This window comes from Solea solea, chromosome 3 (assembly GCF_958295425.1).
Source record: "Solea solea chromosome 3, fSolSol10.1, whole genome shotgun sequence".
NCBI classification, from domain to species: domain Eukaryota; kingdom Metazoa; phylum Chordata; class Actinopteri; order Pleuronectiformes; family Soleidae; genus Solea; species Solea solea.
Window position 1 is genome coordinate 2,264,534 of NC_081136.1, and position 21,444 is coordinate 2,285,977.

At 42.0% G+C, this 21,444-nt stretch overlaps 2 protein-coding genes across 2 annotated transcripts; one reads left to right on the forward strand and one right to left on the reverse strand.

Moving 5' to 3' along the window:
- Nucleotides 1–667: 667 nt before the first annotated feature.
- Nucleotides 668–7,712, reverse strand: cmasa (cytidine monophosphate N-acetylneuraminic acid synthetase a). The gene is made up of 8 exons (XM_058625471.1): nt 7,124–7,712; nt 6,002–6,144; nt 4,246–4,401; nt 3,812–3,948; nt 3,615–3,709; nt 3,359–3,518; nt 3,116–3,281; nt 668–2,802 (listed from the first exon to the last, which is right to left on the reverse strand). Exons 1-8 carry the CDS (start codon nt 7,351–7,353, stop codon nt 2,594–2,596), a joined length of 1,296 nt encoding a protein of 431 aa, XP_058481454.1. The 5' UTR covers nt 7,354–7,712; the 3' UTR covers nt 668–2,593.
- A 6,081-nt stretch (nt 7,713–13,793) lies between these two features.
- ovol1a (ovo-like zinc finger 1a) lies at nt 13,794–21,423 on the forward strand. The gene is made up of 5 exons (XM_058624479.1): nt 13,794–14,301; nt 19,501–19,718; nt 19,816–20,007; nt 20,153–20,297; nt 20,407–21,423. The coding sequence occupies exons 1-5, from the start codon at nt 14,202–14,204 to the stop codon at nt 20,718–20,720; spliced, it is 969 nt and encodes a 322-aa protein (XP_058480462.1). The 5' UTR covers nt 13,794–14,201; the 3' UTR covers nt 20,721–21,423.
- The last annotated feature ends 21 nt before the right edge of the window (nt 21,424–21,444 follow it).

Here is a 21,444-nt window from a genome sequence, read left to right on the forward strand (position 1 = left end):
TTATTTTCATGGACTGGACTCGCAATACACACTCGTCCAAAAAAAGTACAAAACTCAAACTGTGATTGTTTAAAAACTGTAATAGATATAAAAACTTGGACTTAGGTGAGAAAAGCCCAAAGTCCTGTGACCTGTTTAAAGTCTCAACCACGTCTCTACGCTAAAGTATGACAAAGCCGTGAGGCTCTAAAATTTATGACGGCGATGAAACAGTTTTTGACAGAAACAGGTGTTTGGAAGGGGGAGGGGCTTGTGCAACCAGCTGCATGAGTCAGTAATTTGTCTTCATAGTTGATGTTTGAAAGGTTCAATCCACCCAGATGTTCGTTCTGACATATCAGCTGAAGAAGCAACCGATAAATGTACGTATTTTCTTCTTAGCACAACTTTCCTCAAATATCTTCCCTGACATTAGCAGCAAAAATCTGTGTATTCTGCGAACCAACACTTCTGTTTTTATCAACCGGAGTTGTCTGAACACTGGATGACGACAAAATGCTTCTTCCAAAAATTATCCTTGGTGTGTGTGGGATATTCATCATATTAAAAACCACACAGGCTTTAAATGCACTCTGACTTTAGTGAAAATGATGCACACAGAAAGACAAAAAAAAAAATCACATCATTAAATATAAAGAGTAAAACAGAATCAACTGAAACATTTAAATATTTTCCTCATTCAACACAGAAGACTAATTATTTTTTATTTCACCACAATATTCCTCTCAGTCCTTAAAAACGTCCTTATCAAACCTTTAAGTCACATTAATTCACAGGAAACAAACAGTAAAAACAAACAAATTGTTTTATGGATAAACGGTGGACAGTAACAAAAACAAAAAAAACACACACACACACTCATAATCATTCCTGACCTAAAAACAAGCTAATGCTAACCGAAGTTTAGCCAACTTAATTGTTTTCAACACTTATGTGTTCTTTATTATTGCCAACTTTAACAAATGAATTAAAAACAAAACTTTGTAACAGTGAATGCTAAAAGAATCCTGACCTGAAAACAAGCAAAGCTAATGCTGACAGCAGCTTAGCTAACATAATTGCTTTGTTTTTGACACATGTTCTTCATGTTCAACTTGATGAATTACGTAATTAAAACCAAAAACTTTGTAACAGTGAACACTAGAAGAATTCTGACCTGAAATCAAGCTAAGCTAATGCTAACAGCAGCTTAGCTAACCAAATTGTTTTGTTTTTGACACATGTTCTTCATGTTCAACTTGATGAATTAATTAAAACCAAAAACTTTGTAACAGTGAACACTAGAAGAATTCTGACCTGAAATCAAGCTAAGCTAATGCTAACAGCAGCTTAGCTAACCAAATTGTTTTGTTTTTGACACTTATGTTCTTCATGTTCAACTTGATGAATTAAAACCAAAAACTTTGTAACAGTGAACACTAGAAGAATTCTGACCTGAAATCAAGCTAAGCTAATGCTAACAGCAGCTTAGCTAACATAATTGTTTTATTCGTTCTTGATTTTCCAACCTAATGATAAAAAAAAAAAAAAGAAGAACGTTACAAGAACCCTGAACCAAAAACAAGCTACGCTAATGTTAACAGCAGCTTTGGTAGCAGCGTAGCAGTCCTACTCTGTAAATTACACAGCTGAATTCTGTGCTATGCTAAGTTATTTAGCCTATTTTTGAACGAGCGTAGTGTTAATTTACGCTGCAGCATATTTCTATGTACATTTTCTTTTTCAAAGAGGGCGAACAGGAAGCACAAAGACCGGTAACAGAGCTCCAGGTACTTGACCTTCACGCAATCCCATCATGCAACAGTCAACAGTCAAGAATCAACAATAACAGAAGGACGCGCGGTGTACTCCAACGAATGTTTTCCCCGAGTCGCCTTTGCCCTCCAGGACAATGAAACAGTTGAGAACGTTTTTACTCAACGAGTAAAAAGCTCAAACCAAAAAGAGAAGACATAACAACCGATTCACTTCAGTGAAGTTCACTTCATATCGGACGCCGACTGAAATATCTCGACTATTTCACGTGCTTTCATTGCGATGCGTTAGCGTTCTCTGGACAGAAAACGTCAAAACACAGATTTACAGTATCCTCCTTTACGGTACGTTTAAAGTTAACTGTCGGTGTCAGTGGTTCATCTTGTTTCCGTATCGTTCGTCTTCATACTACTTGTACTACATGCACAAGTAGTATGAAGTACCACAATTTTTATAAGCTGTTGCACTCGCGTCAAGTCTTCAGGGCCACCGTAGAAACCAGCCCTGGCGACATAAACAAACCAACGAGGCGACGTAAAACGAGTCGAGTCATGTGGCGGTCTACAGCTTGACCATAGCATGAGGCTAAAGAGAAAGACCGGCAAATCTAGCTTTGGTTCAAAATAACAAGGCCGTTGAAGCTCCGCCTCCAATAAAACGTAACATTTGACACAGATAGCACCCATAAAAATACAAACTTCCATTCCCCCCCCCCCCCCCAAGAACCAATTATGTACTACTACGACTACGGTTCGATTGTAAATCATTATCTGCTATTTCTCGTGCATATTTGCATTTTTTTTTTGTCATTGGGCATAAGCTGCTCAAACTCAGACTTTCATTTGCTGCTCGTGTCGATTCTGTCCTGCTTCATTTTTGCCTTTTCTCTTTGGAGCAGAATGTATTCGCCAAACTCCCTGACGGCGCCGCTTCCCCCGACGTTGCGACACGTGTACTTTGCGGCGTCAGTGGCCGCGATCGGGGCGTCGCTGGGCACGGCGCTCAAACCCGCCAGGTTCAGACAGTTGACGTCCACTTTGTCGTTACCTGAGAGAAGAAGAAGAAGAAAAAAGTGGAAGGAAATCAGCGATACGTGTAAAAAAGTGAAGTATCACCTCGGGGAGTGCCACAAGGCTCTATGCTGGGTTCCCTTCTTTTTTGCCCCTTGGCCAGATTATCCAGTCACATTGACTCTCATGCTATGCAGACGACATAGCATTTGTCATTTCAACCAGATGACCCCATGAATCTCACCTCCTCTCACAGAAAAAAACCCACCTTCAACTGATTTATCGGTAATCTTTACAAGGCTTGACATGGATGTGAGAAAAGGGGATTGAGATTTTAATCTGCTTCTTACCCATGAAGGCCACTTGGTTCCACTTCAGCTTCTTACGCTCAAGGACCAGCTTCAGATCCTTCATCGGTTCCTCGCCCACCTTCGTGACTTCGCAGCCCGCCCTCTTGGCCAGTTTGTCAACCAGCGCGCTGTTCAAGAGATCCACGCTGGACGTCACCAGCACCACCTTGTGGAACAAGGTAGAGATTAGTGTGCGAGGGTCAAAAATAAGAAGAAATTTATATATATATAAAAAAAAGGTACCTCTACTTCCTCGCTCTGTAGCATCTGGATGCCGACGGTGTCTTTGGTGTTAATGGCCACCATGTCTTCTCCACTTCCCGACATCAAGACCCTTCCATCTGTTAAACAGCCCGAGATGTTGCAGAACATGAGGCGAACCACCTTACCATGGTAACCATACCTGTGCAGACACCGTGGAAAAATTAAAAATGTAAAGCTACAAATGATGACAAGTAATGTAAGATATTCTCTGCAGGTCATCCAAAGTGTCTCTCACCTGAGAACTCTCTGTTCTGCCACGGGCCAGTCGATGTCCACGTCAATGTCCACGCTGAACTCCGGCTTCATCTCGTAGTAGCCGGTCACGCCGCCCTGAAGAAGAGGAAAAACAAGCGGAGACGGGAAGAAAGATTCACAAACAGCAGAATGAAAAAAACAGACCAACGTGGACAGGTGAGAGGATCCTGACGGTACCTGCAGGATGTTCTTATTCAAGACCAGGTCTCTGGTGGTTAAGTAGAAAGAGCCGTTCTCGCACAGCTCTCCGTCCCAGTCCTGACGCCGCGGGCGATTCGCTGGGTCCAGATTGAGCGGCTTGGTGACTTTGTTTTCTAGAAGAAGGCGGGGCTTAGCGGTTACAAAGGCAGTTGTTGTTTTTGTGCGATGTTCTTACGATGACAATTTAAGTCGTTCATTGGTCGTAAACGTTTTGGTTTTTTTTGTCTTGGGGACGTGGCAGCTAGGAATTGGTCTCAAATTTACGTACGAAGTCAATGCACAGACGCAACAAAATTGCGCCAATCGGCGTTGAGATTCTCAGAATGACTGGTTGTTGCGACGCCACACAAGACGACAACATGTGACAAAATGATCTTGCGACGTAGAGAAGCCCGCGTGCGCCGACTCACTTCCTTCCTTCACTTCCTGCCAGCGGAAGTGGTGCCTCCGGACCACGGAGAAGACGGAGTCAAAGCCCTGCAGCGTGATCATCTCCAGCGCCCCCTGCAGGTGGTACGGATGCAGACATGGCGACGTGGCCTGGATGTTGCAGATCACGTCGACCTCTGCGGGAGGAAACAAAACAAAAGTGAGTGTGAGAACCATCATCGATCAGCGGTGAAATAAAGATACCGAATGGTGGAAAATCGACAGATCGTCGAACACGGGATATTTTTAACGTCTTTGAGAACGACAGATCACGTTTATTGCGTCGATGAACAGAGACCTGAATCAACATCTGCAAAGGAAACCGGTTCCTGACAATGGAAGAACAAAAAAAGAAAAAGATAATTACTGATGAGAAACAAAGGCTTCCTGCTCAACAGGTAATTTCACATACTATGAGAAGGTAAAGATCGTGGCGTTGATTTTCAACGATGTTCGATTTACTGTCGATATTTAAGCGACCGCACACTCAAATAAAATATTTATTTGTAGTTTTGATATTTTTATTTTGAGTTTGTTTGAAGCTCGTTGTGGAGACTTTGGACGTGTGAAAATAATTAGAGCGCGAGTGCGGGAAGCGTGAGTACACATGATATGATGGCACTGTTGACAAAGTTAACGTTTATTTGAAGGGCGTTTTCCACGACCGGATCATCCTCGCCGTTGCCGCTCATGCGTTCGTTTACGTGCTCTGTAGTTCCTCTGTAAACTGAGATACCATAAATCAACAAGGCTCCGCTCCGATTCCCCCAACAAGCTGTACACTCACAATTGTGGGTTGAGAAGAATTAAAACCAGATAATTATGGGCGAGGCTTTAAGAAGCTATGGAATGCATGTTCCACGCCCTTGCTCTCTCTCAGTGCACCCGACAGACCATTATATATGTATTTATCTCAGCCTATAAATTGTGTTTGAAAGCCCTGCAAACATCAGATTAATAAAAGATAAAAAAAATTTAATTGGCATGAAAAAAAATAATAATAAAAAAAAACGCTCCCCCAAAAATCCACAAGTGTTGGTACCGCGAGTACACGTCGACATCGGGTTTAGCTCCACCCACGTCGGTGTTGGCACACAGTGAAGCGTGTGAGTGCGTGACAGTTAGATATTTGACAGTTGAACAGAACAATCACACACACACTCAGTTGAACCGTGAGACGTAACGCCAAGGTCGACGCGGTGTCGGTACTCGAGAGTGTTTTTTTGATCTGATCGACAAGGCTGCAGACGCTCGTGGAGGAGCTGGAGAAGAAAGCTCAAGAAGGAGAAGGAGGAGGAGGAGGCTCCGACCCCGGCTCGTATATGGAGAAATGGTTTGTAGACAATCCGGACAAGAACAATCATTGTGGAACTCTTACAGTAAAACTACAAAAAGGACAGAGAGAGATGATCCACAGAAGAAAGAGATGATCTAGGTTTAATGCCCAGATATGAGCACAGACAGGTTTGAGTACTCAGAGACAGAAGTATGAAACCCGGTGCGATCAAACCGGTTCACCCTGGTTTATAAGAACAAAGGGACTGTGCCGGAACCCACGCTGCCACACGAGGTCTTGACCAGACCTTACCGGGTGAAGTGTAGGATTTGTTGCTATGTGATATGTAAAGATGCACGGTTGGAACCCGGACTTCCCTCTCATTGACAAAGACGATGTATGCCACGATCTATTTACTCACACACACACACACACACACACACACACACACACACACACACCTGAGTGAAGTCTGACAAACTCCTGAATGGTCTCCAGCGATGACGTAGTGTCTCGGGAAACTTCGGCACTCCTGCGATGAACCTGAGCTCCGAACGCTCTCGCGACCTTCTCGATCTCGTCGTGGTCCGTCGACACCCACACACTGTTAAAAAAAACAACACAGTTTTTACATCATTTTTCCTCAGAATACACAAAATATGGCGATTTGATGAGGATTCAAAGGAACTGTATTTGCAGACATGAACTAGTTCTACTTTATGGAGTAAATGAAGAGTCGCGAATTATTGTCACAATTGATTAACCTGTTGATTATTTTTCCCCCGATTGAGTCCAGAGAATGTTGAACAATATGAAGAATTACATTTTATTAATCCCCTTAGGGAAAGTATTCCTCTGCATTTGACCCATCCTAGAATTAGGAGCAGTGGGCTGCCACACTAGTAGCGCCCGGGGAGCATTGGCCACAGGCTGCCCATATTATTCATTATTTCTTTCCACAAACACAAAATGATTGAGTTTTAAAGATTTTTGTTTTTATATGGAGCAAAGAAAAGCAGAAAATATTCACATTTAAGAAGCTGAAGAATCACTGAAACTATAAAATATTCACATTTAAGCACTGAAACTATAAAATATTCACATTTAAGAAGCTGAAAAATCACAAACACTATAAAATATTCACATTTCAGCACTGAAGCTATAAAATAGTCACATTTAAGAAGCTTTAAAATCACAAACACTATCAAATATTCACATTTAAGCACTGAAACTATAAAATAGTCACATTTAAGAAGCTGAATAATCACAAACACTATAAAATATTCACATTTAAGCACTGAAACTATAAAATAGTCACACTTAAGAAGCTGAAAAAAAAAATCACACAAACTGGTTTGAATTATTGAAATAAAAACACTCAAACTGACTTTCTTTCATAAAACTGAAGATGAAGATTCGAATGATTAATCGGAAGGTTAGAGCCTTAAACTGGTTTATTTTATAACTACCACAACGCCCACAATCAAGTTCAGCTTCGGGCCGCATAAATGCTTGGGCCGGTCCTGCTGCTGCCCATTATGTTAATGATGAGGTAAATGATAATGATGACGATGATGACGTACCTGTGGAACATGTTGCAGTCCACTGCCGCTCTCAGGACCCAGCCCAGCAGCGGCAGACCCGCTAACTTCTTGATGTTCTTCAGGGTGATGCCTTTGCTTCCTCCTCTCGCCAGAACCAGAGCAGCGACGTGTCTGTGAGCCTCGTCCCCGCGGGCGTGCACTTTCGGCGCGGGCATGGGCTCGTCGTCATCCGCCGCAAAAAGGCTCCTCTTCCTCGCTTGCGACATCATGGCGGACTGTAACGGTTCACCGCAGACGGGGTAACGGCGACACGGCACTAGCGGCGGCGGGTGCTGCTGGTCTGAGCCGGTTCTTGTCGGCTCCGGTCGGACTGAAGAGGATGAAGTCAACGAAAGCGTTAGCCGAGTTGCGCTGTGGCGGATTTCGTTAGGACTCCAGTTTGACTGGGCAATTCTGTTCTCTGGTCCCCTGACTTATACACCACTTCTTCTCCCGCTTCACTGTTCATTTTCTTACTGCTCTCTACCGCCACCAGCTGGTCTGGAGTGTGGAAGCAGAAAATAAAAAAAGCTCCAGATTCTGCAAATTTATCGGGGGAAAATAATTCAATAGAAAAGATTTTAATAAGACTGAAAATCTTTTATAATCCCATTCATGTTTCCATGTATTTTTAATTAAAACAAGAAATCATCTTCAGATTTAGACATTGTAATCCTATTTAATTTGTATTTTTATTCTATTTAAGTAGATAGGTAAGGAGGAAGATTGGTAGGTAAGGAGGAAGATAGGTAAGAAGGTAGACACACAATGACATTTTGTAACTGAAGGATGTGAAAATAGCTAAAGATTAGGAACAAACATCAGCACAAGTGACTTGTGTTTGGATCACGGTGGATTCTGCTGCCCCCTAGTGGTCGTAAAAAGCTTCAGAGTGACTCACCTGTAAGTGTCAAGTCTTGAGAGGAGCCGTGTTATTGTTACACAACTGAAAAACAGGTTCTGACTCCTGGAATTCTTGTCGTGGAGTCAGACAGTCGCTCTGACATTTTCTCTACATACAGCTGGAGTCCATCAGTCACATTCAGAACACACACACACACACACACACACACACACACACACACACACACACACACACACACACACACACACACACACACACACACAGGTATGCCACCTGACGAGAGCTCCCACCCAGTACTGAGAAAACAAAGTCTCAAACCGACTGACAACAAAAGACACAACATTGACAGAAGCAAAAGCAGCCAGTAAATAAAACAACAGTCCTCTCTTACCAAATGAGATTCAAAACTCTGAAGCTCCATGGTAACCGTTTAGGTAAGTTTAGGTTTTAAAGGGAGTGCAGAGGAAAAATCCTGTTTTTCCTCAGTCTGACAAGAGAAAAAGACATTTTAACAAAATTAAGTCATTTTAGCCAGTTAACAAAAGGCTCAGCGAATATAATCTACGTGAGTTTAAGTCTATGACATCTTAAGAACATGTTCACGTCTCTATCTCACTGTAAAACAGACTTTTCCAACAGAAAAACTAAAGATTGTAAACCACTCACTTTCCTTCACCAAAGTCCATAGAGAAAATCAGTGATTTTAACGTCACAGCACACCAGGGGTTTTTGATCCACTGCTGCCTCCAACACTAAGTTCAAATGTCTTATTTTGTCACTTCGGCATTTAAAATCCTACATTTGGATTTACCTCAGTGACACAAAGTGACCACACGAGGCAGCAGTAAACCAGCAGCTCCTGTGTCCCTGCGAGCTAAAATCACTGATTTTCTCTATGGGGTTTGGTGTGGGAGAGTGAGTGGTTTACAAAGTTCAGTTTCCTGTTGGAAAAGTGAGATAAAGACATGAACATGTTCTTGAGCAGTTCCCATTGCATTATTATATTATTTTATTGAATTTTGTTTTAGTGACTAACAATGAAAAATGGCATTTTTACATTACATTACATGTCATTTAGCAGACGCTTTTATCCAAAGTGACTTACAATAAGTGCATTTAAACATTTGGGTACAAATAAGAGCTAGAAGTAAGTAAGAGCTTCAAGTAAATCAAACTATGAAGTGCTGCATTTCAGGTTAATCGGGTGCATTTATATTTACAAAAAGTATAAATAGTACATGCTGTCTTGTTTCAAACATGATTTAATTTCATAAGAATGTTGTTGTTTCTGGTTTTATACGTCCTTTTCCCAAGTTTGAAAGGTGCTATGTGAGTAAAATTTGTATTTGTTTTTCAGTGTGGTTTAATCACTGGAAACAACAGTGAGAGCATTTCCTGCGTCTCACTGCTGATACGATCTAAATAAAAGCAAACTTCCAGAGTAAAATCCACTGTTTGTGTTTCCTGCTCATGTTAAGCAGATGCAGATGAAATGATCCACTCTCGTTTTCACTTCAGGTAACAGGACACCTGAGCGTGTATCATCACCTGGATCTGTGAGACACTTTAAATATGGAAACACAGAGGGAGGAGAGAGAGAGACAAAGGAATAACAGTCGTGTAGAGGAAGATGAAGAGGAGGAGGTGAAGCTGTCCATCAGGTTCAACTGGTGTAACATGCAGCTGTAAAACCAAACTCTGCAGCCATGTGACTCTTTCCAAAGTGTATTAGGAATAAACACGGTGGTTAAATAGTGACATTTTTAACACAGAGACAGAAGTGAAAGAAAGAAAAACAAAGAACTAACAATTTAGCTAACATGTTAATAGGATTAAAACTGGGGAGAAAAGAAGTAGAATTGTTGGTTGGTTTATTTTGTCACATTCTAATATTTGATTCATTTACAGCTGCAAAAATGCACATCTATCTATCTAGCAAGCATCTATCTATCTATCTCTCTAGCAAGCTAACTAGCATCCATCTAGCAAGCTAACATCTATATATCTAACTAGCAAGCTAACTAACATCTATATATCTAACTAGCAAGCTAACTAACATCTCTATATATCTAACTAGCAAGCTAACTAGCATATATCTATCTAACTAGCAAGCTAACTAGCATCTATCTATCTAACTAGCAAGCTCGAAGGTTAAAGTAAAAAATCAAGTTTATAAATAAGTTAATAATAAAGTTTATTAAAAATATCTTAATAAAAATGTTTATGAAACTGTGAAATATTTCAAAGTTAAATAAAGCTTTAACATTTAATAAAAATAAAAATGAGTGGCTAAATAAATTCTTTTATTTAACCATACGACATCTTGGGTATTTATGTGGCTTCCCTTCTACCCCTAAGGAGCTGGGACATCATAACAAACAGTGTGATTGAAAGTGTTGTGATTTTTGGTTAGTTTGTTCAGACGTACACTGATACGTACTTGGTTCTGAGTAACTGTCCTTTGTGATGGGACACATTTCCTGTAAATCATCAGAGAGAAAACACAGTCAGTGTGAACACAGAGTTTACACGTCGGAAACTATGACAGTTAGACAGAAGCTAATCTGCCCCAACTGCTCCAACAGCCCTGATCACATACCAATCACTCCTTCATTCATTCACTGTTTCATCCATTACTGCTGCACCAGCAGCATTCACTTCCCGTTGCTTTATTGCAGATATGAGAATTTTCTGTCTGAAATTGGATACTGGTTACATCCTGTATCCAATTTACATCCACACTATTCCATTTTCATTAAAAACTGAATTAGTTCTACTATGGTTACACCTGCATGATAAGCTTGAAAACTCTAGTCTGGATGAGCAGAAACAGAGATCTTTGAAAAAACTCTAGTCTGGATGAGCAGAAACAGAGATCTTTGAAAACAATGACAGAGGTGTTTTCAAAACAAAAAAAAACCAATCCCCCCGGGATTAATAAAGTATTCTGATTCTGATTCAAACTTGTTATCTGGTCTTGAAAATTGTAGTAGTGTGGATTGTAGCACTGTGAAAAGTCAGGCTAAATCCACATTACTCCATTTTCATAAAAAAAATAGTTCTACAACAATTACACCTGCATGAGTTTGAAAACACTATTGTCTTCGTTTTAGTTAGAAAACTGTAGTCTGGATGAGCAGTAATGGAGATCTTTGAAAACAATGACAGAGGAAACAGTGTTTTCAAACTTGTTTTCTGGTCTTGAAAATTGTAGTAGTGTGGATTGTAGCACTGTGAAAAGTCAGGCTACATCCACATTGCTCCATTTTCATCAAAATCTTTTTAGTTCTACAACAATTTCACCTGCATGAGTTTGTCTTCGTTTTAGTTAGAAAACTGTAGTCTGGATGAGCAGTAACGGAGATCTTTGAAAACAATGACAGAGGAAACTGTTTTCAATCTTGTTTTCTGGTCTTGAAAATTGTAGTAGTGTGGATGTAGCACTGTGACAAGTCAGGCTACATCCACACTACTCCATTTTCATCAAAACAATTTTAGTTCTACAACAATTACACCTGCATGAGTTTGAAAACACTATTGTCTTCGTTTTAGTTAGAAAACTGTAGTCTGGATGAGCAGTAAAGGAGATCTTTGAAAACAATGACAGAGGAAACTGTTTTCAATCTTGTTTTCTGGTCTTGAAAATTGTAGTAGTGTGGATGTAGCCCTTTGACAAGTCAGGCTACATCCACACTACTCCATTTTCATCAAAAAAACAAATATTTCTACAACAATTACACCTGCATGAGTTTGAAAACACTATTGTCTTTGTTTTAGTTAGAAAACTTTAGTCTGAGGACCCGTTCACACGAGGACGCTTGCCGGTAAAAACGACAAAATATTTTATCGGAAGTGCCTTTCGTTTAGACAGTGACAGCATTTTTGTGGCTTAAAAACGCAAAAATCTGAAACCACCCTCCAGAGTGGAAAACTTGAATACACTCCGCCGTAGTTTATTGGCGGTTGCCATGTTTTGCTTTTCGCAGAGAAAGGAAGATTCTGCACATGCGCTCATACATGGCGGTGTTGTGTGATAGTGTATCACAGCGCCACCTAGCCGCCTGGCATGCATACCCAATCGAATTCCACACACTTTTGCGTCACCGTATGCACGCAGATTTCCTCCCGAAAACGCTCGTCTAAACGTGGAATAAAAAGTGAAGACGCGACGCCACTTTTGCGTCTTCTGTTCAGACCGTCATCATGTAAACGAAAAACAGATCTTTGGTTTGGATGTGAATGAAGCGTCGTTTTCTCTGTAGTCTCCTGTATTTAAAGGATTTTTTTTTTAACAAGTTTCAGTTGCTGTTCTTGTCAGTTCAGGCCTCAGGCAGTCCCTTGATTTGCCTATTCTGTAGCCACGCCCCCTCCTGGATGACACGAACATGCATGTGGGCAAAGAAAATAGGATGGTCTCTGTCTCCTTCTTTCAGGTGTGTGTGTGTGTGTGTGTGTTGTGGTGTAATTACAGAGAAGAGTGCAGGAGCAGGAGGGGGCTGTAAACACTCACAGCAGGGAACCAGGCGTCCCCAGTGACTCATTTACATTTTCATACCTACAGGCCCACTGTACTGTTCTGTGATATGAAAGATAACAGTGCAAAGCATTATGGGAAACGGAGTATCTCGCTGTTACACCGACTTTTTCCCAACGGGAAACTGAAGTTTGTAAAGCACTCATTTCTCCCACACCAAACCCCATAGAGAAAATCAGTGATTTTAGCTTGCGGGGACACAGGGGCTGCTGGTCTACTTCTGCCTCGTGTGGTCACTTTGTGTCACTGAGGAGTGTCTAAATTTACTATTTCAAATGCTGAAGTGACAAAATAAGACATTTGAAGTTAGTGACGGAGGCAGCAGTGGATCAACAACTCCTGTGTGCTGTGATGTTAAAATCGCTGATTTTCTCTATGGGGTTTGGTGTGGAAGAGTGAGTGCTTTACAAACTTCAGTTTCCTGTTGGAAAAGTCTGTCTAACAGTGAGACAAAGACGTGAACATGTTCTTAAGATATCGTAGACTTAAACTGATGTAGATTTTATGAGCTGAGTGTTTAGCCAAGTGGCTAAAATCAGTTTTTCTTTCTCTTTTGGCAACCATTTTGTTTTCACTGAGGCGTCTCAGGCTGCAAAGTAAGTGAGTTGTATGCTAACATGCTAATATGGCATGAAAAAATAATGCTGAACGATAGTGTAAGTTATTGGACATGGATGCTAACATTAGCAACTAGCACCAGAGGTGACACGGCAGCTCCTGTGTCCCTGCGAGATAAAATCACCGATCAGCGCCTCGAGTGTTTCCATGATAACGATTTTTACTCTTGTAAAGATTTCATTTTATTTGCAGTATTATCTTGTGACTGTGTTGGTTTACAATCGTCATCATCACACATGTGTGTGTGTGACCAGTAAAGTCCTCATGGAGACCAAAACCTGGTCCTAATGAGGCAGAACCTCATTAGTTCTGAGTATCTGGTTAAGTTATTTTTTTTCTGATCAAATGAATGAAAGTAAATGTAGAGTCCTGAGAAGAATAGCTGCACAAACCTGTGTGTGTGTGTGTGTCATTTTCATTCCCCCTCACTTTAAACCAGAATAGAGAAGAAGGAGATAGAGAGAGGACAGAGAGACTGAGAGAGACAGAGAGACAGAGAGAGAGGTGGGGTAAACCGGTTCAGCAGGTATATACACACACACACAGGCCTAACCCATTCTCCCTCCAGCTTGTTGTCACCGTTATTTCTGACGCGCATGCGCGCTGCTGAGTGTTTCCTGCTTTTAAATGAGTACCTGTGCGGCTTTCTGACCCACCTCTCTCGCTCTGTGTGTGTGTGTGTGCGCCGGGGTTTCTCTCCCTCCCGTTATTCGCGGCAGCAGCAGCAGCAGCAGCAGTAGCTGCGGATCTTCGCTCTGTACCTGAGTGTGTTCTTCTCACCTGAGCTCTCACCTGTCCGTGTGTGTGTGTGTGTGTGTCTCCGCTTCTCCTCTGTCTTCATTCCTGGGGAAGAAAAAGAGAAGTAAAGGTGTGTGAGAGGGAGATAAAGAGGCGCGGGACACGGAGAAGAAGAACCGGTTCAGGTTACGTTACTTTTCCAACGTTAGTCCTCCTGGAGCAGCAGCTCCTTCTTCTTCTACTTCTTCTTCTTCAACTCCGGTCCGGCTGTCGTGTCGTACCGTGTCGTGTGGTTTCGTGTAGTTTCGTGCCGTGGGTGAAACATGCCGCGGGCCTTTCTGGTGAAGAAGGCGAATGTTTCCCCGGGGAAGCGGAACTGGAGCGAACTCCCGGATCATGAACGCGGGGACGTTTACATCCCAGGTGAGTCTGATCACACACACACACACACACAAACACACACAGGGAGTCAAAAACAACCACAAACACCGTCACAAGTGACAGATTTAAAACGCGCGTTTGTGCGTAATTTGGCTGATTTTTACGCACGCGCTCCCCTCTGGACGTGGCGGTTTCGCTGGAGGGTCAGTGAGAGGATTGTAACGGGGCCCGCGAGGACACCGAATAACGGGAAAGAGAGCGGGCCGCACGCCGCTGAGTGTGTGTGTGTGTGTGTGTTTCCTGAGTCTCATTATTCGTCATTTCATCTCAATGATCTCCTCAGTTTTCATTTTTTGTTGTTGTTGTTGCGTAAAATGAAAACAAGCCTCACGAGTTTCACTTTTTTTCTCCTTTTTTAAAAATTGAACCAAAACGAAGTTTCGAACGAAACTTTGTGAATATTTCCTGAATGTTTCCTACTTTAATTCCCACACCTGCCGCGGCCTGTGAAACATGACGGGCCCGTTCATTCCCAATGGTCGACCTTCAACCTCCGCTGTTCTTCCGTATTGACTGAACACATGAAAATATAATAGGTCATCGATCGATCAGCTCAGCATGATCAATAAACTCATAAGTTCAGTTTAAAGCTGCTTCGCTTTAAAGGAAACAAACAAACAGACACATTTGTATTTATTTTTATTATCAATAAACTAATTTGAGCACTAATTTAGTAATTTCAGTGATTTTTTATTGTTTTTTTAAACATTTTTAAACAAAAAAGATAAATAAATACATTATTTCGTCATATTTTTAGTCCCACTTTTCTGGTTTTTTATGGGGGGGGGGAGGTTGGCAGGACCTGACATGCATGGACTGTCAAATTAAAAGTCTCCTGTGTGTGTGTGTGTGTGTGTGTCTGTTTGTATTTAAATGTTGACATGTTGAGAGAATCCTCCTCCTTGTCACTGAAGAACAAAACCTTTTGTTGCCACTGGCGCAGGTTTTATTGTAAGACCACGTCAGTATCAGATAACAAGTAACGGACTACACCCTAAACCTCTCTCTCTCTGTGTGTGCCTCTCTCTACCTCCCCTCCCCCCCTCTCTCGCTCTCTTCATCTCATCACCGTTAACTTTTAATCATTGACTTTTTTACATCCTCAACAGGAAAACACTGATTTTCGGGGAACTGAACTGAGTCGTTATTTTTTTTTTTTAAACATCAGAAACACTTTAAACTCTGTGACAACTTTTTTTTTATCATCATTTCATGAGCACGCGGCTGATCTCGGGCCTAAATCACAACGCGCGCACGCACGGGAGCAGTTTTTTAAAGCAACAAAATCGTGAAACAAAAACAAAAACATGTACATAAACAAAAAACAAAAAAAAACAAACACTAACACCGTGGCAAATTACGCAAGAGTTAAAACCAAACCCAGCAACGGTCTCAGCTCTGGCTTCTGGTATGTGCCGTTACTTGATGTACCTGCCTGACCACACACACACACACACACACACACACAGGTATGATAATTGCTCTCGGGAAAATGGGTGTTACTTTGTTACTTTGTTTCTTTCTTTCTGTCTTCATTAATATTTCAAATGCAGTCAAACAGAACCGAAACCAGGATTCATAAACAGAGATTAATAATCTGTGCTAAGGTTAGATCAGTTATTTATATCTAGGACAGAAGTGAGGGAAGTTCAGGTTTGGTCAATTTAGTTTTAAAATCATTGGGATTAGTGGAGGATTAAAGATCAGGTCTGTAATTTCTGATACACTTTTTAATTTTTTTAAAATTTTTTTAAACTTCACATCACATTTTGATATCATAAAAAAATTATGACAACATTTAACGTCCATAATTCTCACAACTTTCTCATGTTATTGTCTGCCATTGCTGTCTTGCTGACTCCGCCTACTTGTGTACACTCTTCAACACTATACAGTTCTAACTCCACCGGACTCAGGTGGTTGTATCCTTTTCGCAGCTCCTCCTCAGAGTGGGCGGAGTAATCACTGTTGTGATGTGTTTTTTTTCTACGCGACACAAACACACAAACTAGTGACTCGTGGAAAAACAGTTGTTTTTCTGTGTAACTGAATCAGTGGATTTAAAAAAAAGTTTTGCATGTGTGTGTCGTCACTGAAGAGTCATGAGCGCGACGTCTGACACAAGAATCAAAGCCGACAATGTCCGACTGTAGATCAGGTAAAAAGACCACAAAATTAAAGTTCCAAAATCTACTTATAATTCCAAAATCTACTTAAAGTTCCCAAATCTATCATTCCTAAATCTACTTAAAGTTACAAAATCTCCTTATAATTCCAAAATCTACTTTAAGTTCCCAAAATCTACTTATAATTCCAAAATATACTTAAAGTTCCCAAATCTACTTATAGTTCCAAAATATACTTATAATTCCTAAATCTACTTATAGTTCCAAAATATACTTTAAGTTCCAAAATCTACTTATAATTCCAAAATCTACCTAAAGTTCCAAAATGTCCATAACTCCAAAATCTACTTAAAGTTCCCAAATCTAGTTATAATTCCTAAATCTACTTATAGTTCCAAAATCTACTTATAGTTCCAAAATGTCCTTATAACTCCAAAATCTACTTAAAGTTCCCAAATCTAGTTATAATTCCTAAATCTACTTATAGTTTCAAAATCTCCTTATAATTCCAAAATCTACTTTAAGTTCCCAAAATCTATTTATAATTCCAAAGTCTACTTATATTCCCAAAATCTACTTCTAATTCCAAATCTCTCTGATTGGTTAAAGAGTGTCATCACTGAAGAGTCATGAGCACGACGTCCGACACAAGAATCAAAGTGAACAACGCTGAACTGTAGATTAAAGTTAAAAAGACTTAAAAATCCCTGAAAACATCAACGCTAATCTCTTTTAGACATTTAGCAAAGGAAATTATTTTAAAATGTCCATATTGAACAGAGGAGTCTGGTGGATTTAGAGACAGCGCTGCTGAAAGCCGGCGATCACGAGCACGTTCAGTGGTATTTCAGTCCTGAACGATTCTGTGAACAAACCTTTGTAAATATAACTAATGATTCTAATGATTCTAATGATTCAGTTACACCCAAAACAAACTGCTTTACAAGTCACTTTGTTTGTTTGTTTGTGTCGCGTAGAAAAACCCCACGTCACCACAGTTCGGCTTCGGCTAAATGGCGCTGCTAATGCTAGCTCCAGGCGACCTTTGCCGAAAAGCCGATTTTTTTTAACCAGACTTTTTTCCTCATTCACTTGCAGGAGCTCGTTAACGTGTTAACTCACTGAGCTAACGCCAAACTTCTTACATCCTGTTTGTTTAAACTGCACAAACAAGAACCTTCCTGGTGTCCTGTCATCGCCGACAGTTTAAGGATTAAACGTGACATGATATCTACTGTGTGTGTGTGTGTGTGTGTGAGAGGTTAATGTTTATTGGATGGAAGGAAATCTAACGGACCTTTCAGACACAGGCTGCTGCTGCTGCTGCTGCTGCTGCAGACACCCTTAGCAAACACACACACACACATTGTTTGATAAGGTAATTGTTGACTCGTTCTCTCGGCTGAATGACTTTTAAAGGGAAAGAAAGAACATATATATTTACATACTGTATATATAGATATATAGGGAGTTTTTATCAGTGAGATACTTGTTTTGTCTCTGTTCAGGCAGAAATGTTGGCATTTGCCCTTTAAAACACACTTAAACACACACACACACACACACTTTAAACACACACACCTCATTCAGTGGTGAACAAACAGCACCAGATAAGATTAAATGTGCAGCATCAGTCAACGAGTCTCCTCCTCCTCGTCTTTGAATTAACTCGTTCATATTCTGACCGCCATGAATTCACGTTTAATAAAAGTGAAGGTGTTCTTAAGCTCAGATTAACAAAAATGGCCGCTATGAACCGTTAACTTTGCTCGTTTACGACACGACAGGCGCTGCTTTTACCTTTGAGTTCAATCTCAGACAAGAGTCGACTGATCGGCCGAGTTCACCTCTGGACCACACCTACACACCTACACACCCACACACACACATGCAAATCAGAGGTTGAGCGTTTTCTTAAAGCTACGGCTCTGACATCTCTCTTTTTTAGTGTGTGGTAAAAGTGTGCTCCTCAATAACCTTAACACACACACACACACACACACACACACACACGACCATTACAGACTTGTTCAGCCAGACAGTCTTGCAGCACCAGCTCTGTACCTTCCTTAAACAATCCACCTCCACAAAAGGCATGTGTGCGTGTGTGTGTGTGTGTGTGTGCTCAACACAATAAGCCAAACATGTGCACACCCACACATACAAACACATTTACCTCTGCGTGTTTGTGTAATTGTGTAAATATGAAGTAGCTGCAGGTTGAAGCTCGGTGTGAAAAGTATCCTGGTTATTATTCTGCGTCTCAGTCTCACTTTTATTTACTGGTTTTTTTTGTTTGTTTGTTGGTTATTGTTGTGACGTTCATACAAGTGCGGGGACTTTGGAAATGACGATAAATTGCTGTTTAATCATATTAATCTTTGATCGATTCCCGTGCAGAATTATACATTTAATTTGTTGTTGGGTCGTTTCACGTATAAAACATGAGAAATGCCTGTTTTAATTTACTAAAATTTAACCTGGTGACTTTTTTTTGGGACCAAAAGCTCAAAAAATATGGATATAGACAAACCTGTGCTGTGTGTCTTTATCTCACTGTTACACAGACTTTTCCAACAGGAAACTCAATGTTGTAAAACCACTCACTCTCCCACACCAAACCCCATAGAGAAAATCAGTGATTTTAGCTGGCGGGGACACAGGAGCTGCTGGTCTACTGCTGCCTCGTGTGGTCACTTTGTGTCACTGACTTAAATCATAACAAAGGATTTCAAATGCCGAAGTGACAAAATAAGATATTTGAACTTAGTGATGGAAGCGGCAGTGGATCAACAACTCCTGTGTGCTGTGATGTTAAAATTACTGGTTTTCTCACTGTCTCACAGTGAGATAAAGACGTGAACGTGTTCTTAAAGACATCGTGTTGTACTCACTCAGACACCGACTGCAGCTTTGCACGTCTTTACCATCCAATCACCTGTGAAGTGAAGAAAATCAACCGCGTTATTTGATTTAGACACTGTAAAAAAATACTTGAACAATGAGAAAACATCTCTCTCTCTCTCTCTCTCTCTCTCTCTCTCTCTCTCTCCAGTGTCCATCTTCCCTCCGTCTCTCCTGATGGAGGCTGAAGCGAGCCCCGCGGAGACGACTCCGCTCTGCCTCACCAAACACTCCGTGTGCGACGCGCAGACTCACGCCGAGCTGCCGTCGAGCACGGTGCTGGGCCGACCGCAGAGCCCGGTGGGGGAGAGGTCAGTGGTCAGGAGGCGGGCACAGGGCGGATCCACATACGTGCGATCCAAAATCAAGGTGAGGAGGAATCGATCGGTGTGCGTGTGTTCACTCCCGACTTTCTCCACGCTGCTTTACGATGCTTAGCTTGTATCCTTCTCTCTCATCACCACAGGTAACAACGGGTGTGTTACCCTCCCCTCTCTCCCTTCCTCCCATTCCCACGCCGCCATCTTCAACCACTCACGCCGCCGCGATGCCGGTCGCCGTGTCTACGAGTCCCGCACCAGTAGAGGCAGCTCCCATGGCAACCAGATCAGTGGGTCAAAGTTCGTCGACGGGGAAGTCGGGGTTCTTTGAGTGTCAGGTTTGTCAAAAGGCTTTAAATCCAGAATGTTCTTTATAGAATGTGCACAGAGCGCAACTTAAAGGCCCCATGTGGCGCTTCTTGTCACACGTTTGGTGATAATCTGTCGCTGACTGTGTCGTCGTCGTCGTTTTTTCCCGCGCAGATTTGTCCGAAGAAGTTCCAGCACCAGCGGATGTTGAACCGACACATCAAGTGTCACAACGAGACCAAGCGACACATGTGCACCTTCTGCAACAAAGGCTTCAACGACACCTTTGACCTCAAGAGACACGTCCGCACGCACACAGGTAACAGACCAGCGCCTCCGCGTTCTTACAAAACTGCTTTGTTTTTTTGTTTTTGTTTATTTTTGATTCTAAAATAAAGAGTGTGATTTTTTTTTTTTCTCTCTCGCAGGAGTTCGTCCGTACAAGTGCACGCTGTGCGACAAGGCCTTCACGCAGCGCTGCTCGCTGGAGTCGCACATGAAGAAGATCCACAGCGTCACCCTGAAGTACGCGTACAAGGAGCGGCGCAACAAGCTGTACGTGTGCGAGGAGTGCGGCCACACGGCGGCGACGCAGGACGAGCTGCTCCTCCACCTCCACTCGCTTCACCCGGAGAGTGCACTGCTGAAGGGGAAGAAGAGGGCGGACAGAGACGGAGAATCCGCGCCGGGTTCTCCTCAAGGAGCCGAGAGCGACGACACGACGGGGTCAGCGGGGCAGTAACGAGGAGGGGGGGGAGGAGCCTCTGGATGACGGACGGAAGAGTTAAAGGTCCGGTGTGTAACTGTGAGGATGCTTTGCTCGCATCGCGTCAAATCAGACGTTAAGAAACGTTTTCACGCAGCCAATCAAAACTTTTGATGCTAAAGCGCTAACACTAACTCCGCCCAAACTGAGCTTTAACGTAATTTCTTGTCTTACAAAATGGCGGACGATACATCACTATCACTTTAACAACACTAGCTATGTCGTTAGCCGTGGAAAACACTGCTCTGCTAGCATACAGCATGTAGCACCAGGACCGCCCACATCGAGCATTAGCATCGAGTCTTCTGTAGCTAGCCCGCCATCTTGTGGCACCATCAGAGTGTGTTTCTTGTTATGAAGTGGAAGCTAACTGAGATAATGAAGGACAGCTCCACCCACAGGAACCCGATACGTAAACTGACTCTGAAAACATCCAATTTTACGCAAATAGGTGCTAGCTAATCAGGTCACGTTTAGCTCAAACACTAACTCCGCCCAAACAGAGCCTGTTGCTGCTCTGCTAGCATGTAGCACCTGGCCCGCCCACGTCTCGCATTAACGTAACGTGTACGTGCGAGTCGTCCGTCAGTAACTAGTCCGTTATCTTCCGAAGCTAACTGAGATAATGAAGGACAGCTCCGCCCACATGAAAACATCTGTATCCGTGGTAACCTCATCAGCAACGACGTCCTTTCTGGTC